Here is a 4,074-nt window from a genome sequence, read left to right on the forward strand (position 1 = left end):
AACTCTCAGTTTTCTATATTCTCGTTTTGCGCTCAATAATTTCTTATGCTCTTTTTCCGAAAAGAATTTTTATAATTTGTTTTGGGTTTCAGGCTCTCATTTGTGGATCGATGTTTCTAATCTTATCCAAGTGGAAAGATTAGAAATGATATTCAATTTGAAGAATTGACAACATCCAACAACTTTCTATTCAAGAAAATATTGGCCCAACTTTTTAGAATCAACATGTTCGTATATACCATTTATTTTCATGCAATTATACTCTATATTTTGTCTTTAAAATTCTTAAGAACTAGATAATTTTTCGAAATATTTATCCTTGAAATCGATCAAAAACCATGCTAATACCTTGCGGTCGTTCACCACTTGGTCCAACATTTGTTCGATCCACGAAACTTTGTTCAGTACATTGTTGCGAAAAATCGACTCTTTCATTCTCCTCTTCACTCTCATTCTCACTTTCATCAATTTGAGTTAATATTGGTACCCAAATTTGCGAATGATTCTTTGATTGTTCCAATTTCACGCGCAATTCGTCGATTTTAAATCTCAAATTTTTCATAATGAACGGAATCAAATTTTGGACATTACCAGAGTTTTTTACTGCACATTGGTGTCGATCGTCTTTGGGCAACTGCAATTTATAAACGGTACCACAGATATTCACCCAATGTGTTTCTTGTGGTATTTCTAGGCCGAATTGGTCCAAAATTCGGTTACCCAACCGCATACCTGTTGGTGACAAAGAAATCTGGTAATTATTATATTATTCTTGAAAAAAAGCATTCGAAAGAATCTACAGGAAACCTACCTTTCATACGATTTACTTCAAGAATAAAAAAAGCACCTATAAATCCAATTAAATAGCCAGGTAAATCGGCCAACAAAAACCCAATGAGACCTGCACCGATACAAATTGATGCATTCAGGAACTTAATTGATTTTATACCTGTTCAAAGACACAATTGGGGTATTTTAATTTTTTTTTTGGGCTTTTTACATAAAAAAGCACGACGAAGACAAATCTGTCGAAAATCGAATTTTTAAATTTGAAAATCGACTTCATATACGAATCAGGCAATACAATTTGTTGTTGTATAAAAGTGAAAATAATTCGCAACTTTTTACCAAAATCTATAGAATTTTCGAATTTTTCTTACGTATTTCAAGAATAAAAGCTGCAAATAACGTTCCGAATGCAAATCCAATCATATCGCCCAACAGAAAACCGATAAAACCTGCACAAATACAAAATGACAATCTCATGAACGCCGCTGTTTTCACAATTGCTATCAACTTTTCATTTAGTTTCAAGCTTTCGATGTACAACGAACATCTTTTGACGTAACTCAATGATTTCGCCACATCCAATGACTTTCGTGCATATTGTTGCATTGATGCGTATTTCCCATCTAGATTGACGATGGCAGTTTTACTGAAAACTGCCAATGATTTACTTGCACATGAAATTAGATCAAGCAAAGTCCGTTCATTTTGATTTTCAAACATATCTGGAAGAACAATGGACAAAAATTTGTTGTTAGATTACAACTTACTGCATTTTTGTTTATTTCATGTCAAGAATGAACAAGGAAAATGAACAATTCTCATGAATTGAATGAAAAATGAATAATTTCCCTTATTTTTCAATTATTTGTTTATTTTAATTTTTTTTGACATGGATTTCTATTGAGATATTTTTCGGATCATTAAATGTCTGTTATGTTCGAATTCGAAAGTTTCAGCAGTTTCGATAGCAGGATGGATCTTTATATTCTGGGGACCAACTGTACTGGTTTGTATAACACTGATCATTTGTATAACATGGATCTGAATAATACTGTGGCTTTGGTTTGGGTGCTGGACAATTAAGGCTCTCCAAATAGCGTTTTAAATGATTATTGTCTTGTTCTGGATCTTCTTGGTATGCAGAATGATGGTTTGTATAACATGGATCTGAATAATCTGGACTACACTCATTTGCGCTACATTGATCTGGATAACATTGGTCTGCATAAGACTGGTCATTTTTCTTGTAAAAGTTATCGTTGAAATTGCTAGTATATTTCGGTGTTGGTCCGCACATACTTTGATTCATCGAATAATTTTGCCAACGTGTTTGAATGTCATCACTTTTATAAAAATTTTCGATAAAATCGTTACAATTTGGTGAGATTTTTGCACAAATTGGGTTCATAGTGACAGAAGAAGATGTTCCATCTATATTGCCAAATGAATTTCAATGAGAAATACGGGAAAATATTTGAAAGAAATTTTAATTTACCGGTTTCCATCATTTCCAATCCTATAACAATAATTAACCCAATTAAACCGCCCACGGCCGCACCCCATGGACCCAAAATCGATCCAATCATACTGAATATCGCACAGTATTTTCCATAGTCCCAAGCGTCAAATACAGCCGATTTTGAAAATGATGATCCCATTTTTCTTTTGACCGATAATATTAATTTGTTTTTGTATATTGGTAAGAATACCGATAAATCAACTGAACTGATTCAAATTTAACGAATAGTTTTAATTCTTTATCACCTTTGCTTCTGAAATGTTTCACTAAAATGAAACCTTTCACTTCAATTGGTTACTATGACATTTAATTGACGCATCAGAAAATTGATGACACATTTCTTTTGATCTAAGGGTGCTTTAAATGTACAATGCCTTTGTATAAGTCAGAAATATGAAATCATTAATGAAATTTCCCTCATAAATATGAGACTGCAATGCATGCGGAGCAATGTTTTGCGCTTATTTTACAAAGAAAAGTGCATTTGAACCAAAGAGTCCAGATTTCGAGTCGTCTTTTAAAGAAATCTTCTTTTTATCATCGATTTTTTCAAAGATGCCCCTTGTTCGTCTAGTGATTTAACTACTTTCTCCAACTATCAAATCTATTTCCATGCTCTTCAAAATAAATACTATCAAATGTAAAATCGTTCATGTGAAGAGTTGCTTTAATTTTGGGGACACCTTTGGGCATCTTTTCACCATAGCCTCTGTTGATGAAAAAAAAAATCGTCTTACTGTTTCTCATCGCTTCCGATTCCATCATCGACAATTCCCGAACAAAGTCACCAGCGACTCCAAAAGAATTTTTTCTAAGAAAACACTAAAAATGTATCTATTCAATTGATTAAAATGTAACTATTTGTTTAGTCCACCGTTGATTATTCAATGTTTTACTCAAATAAAATCTTTCATTTCAACTGGCTACTGTGCATTTATTGTTTGAATAAGTGGTGACACATTTGTGATAAGACATAAGTATGCATCGGATTGAAATTGATTTCATGTCAATGTGTGATCGAAAGAATGGCTTTTGGGACAAAATATTTCACGACATATCTTATGTAAGTATGGTATAATTCAGTCAAAATGCAGCACTGTAAAGTCCACGTTCAATATCCAAATTGACGTTTGTAAAATATAGCCAACAATAAAAGTGAATAATTAAAAACGATGTTTTACTTATTCCGTACATTTTACTTCATAACTGTATTACATATTCTACATCTTTTTTCCCAATTTAGACCTACCACATAGTCTGATTCTTCTTCCGATGATTCCTTCTGTGTAATCATTGGATTTTTAAGGATTCCTCTAACACTTCTGGGTTCCCTTTTGTGTTCGTTTTCTTCATTTTTATTTTCTTTCGCTATAAACGTTGTTGAGTATTAAAATGAATTCAAATTGAAAAATATATTTAAAAAAGATCGATTACCATTTTGTAACATCCGTTCAGCCATTGCGGCTAAACCACCAACGACTGCCCCCGCCGCCTGTAAATTTCGAAATGTTACGAAATCAATGTGCATATTTTGTATGAAAGGTAAGAGATAAGTTTACCATGCCAATTGGACCGCCAAACAAACCTCCAACAAAACTGAATACCGCACACGTTTGACCATGCTTCAAAGCGTCTGTAATCCCAATTCTTGAAAACCACGACATGAGTAATGATTTTAAATTACTTTGAATTGATTATAATTTGACGACCTATTTTGTGCCTTTAACGTTGACTCTACAATTTACAATACATTTTCACTTCAAATG

General features: G+C 32.9%; 1 protein-coding gene across 1 annotated transcript; it reads right to left on the reverse strand.

Annotated features, from left to right (window-relative positions):
• Positions 1 to 1,721: 1,721 nt before the first annotated feature.
• LOC116347469 lies at positions 1,722 to 2,548 on the reverse strand. The gene is made up of 2 exons (XM_031778056.1): positions 2,285 to 2,548; positions 1,722 to 2,220 (listed from the first exon to the last, which is right to left on the reverse strand). The coding sequence occupies exons 1-2, from the start codon at positions 2,445 to 2,447 to the stop codon at positions 1,742 to 1,744; spliced, it is 642 nt and encodes a 213-aa protein (XP_031633916.1). The 5' UTR covers positions 2,448 to 2,548; the 3' UTR covers positions 1,722 to 1,741.
• Positions 2,549 to 4,074: the final 1,526 nt, after the last annotated feature.

Source organism: Contarinia nasturtii, unplaced genomic scaffold (assembly GCF_009176525.2).
Source record: "Contarinia nasturtii isolate CC-2019 unplaced genomic scaffold, AAFC_CNas_1.1 Cnas_scaffold_1905, whole genome shotgun sequence".
Classification (NCBI taxonomy): Eukaryota; Metazoa; Arthropoda; class Insecta; order Diptera; family Cecidomyiidae; genus Contarinia; species Contarinia nasturtii.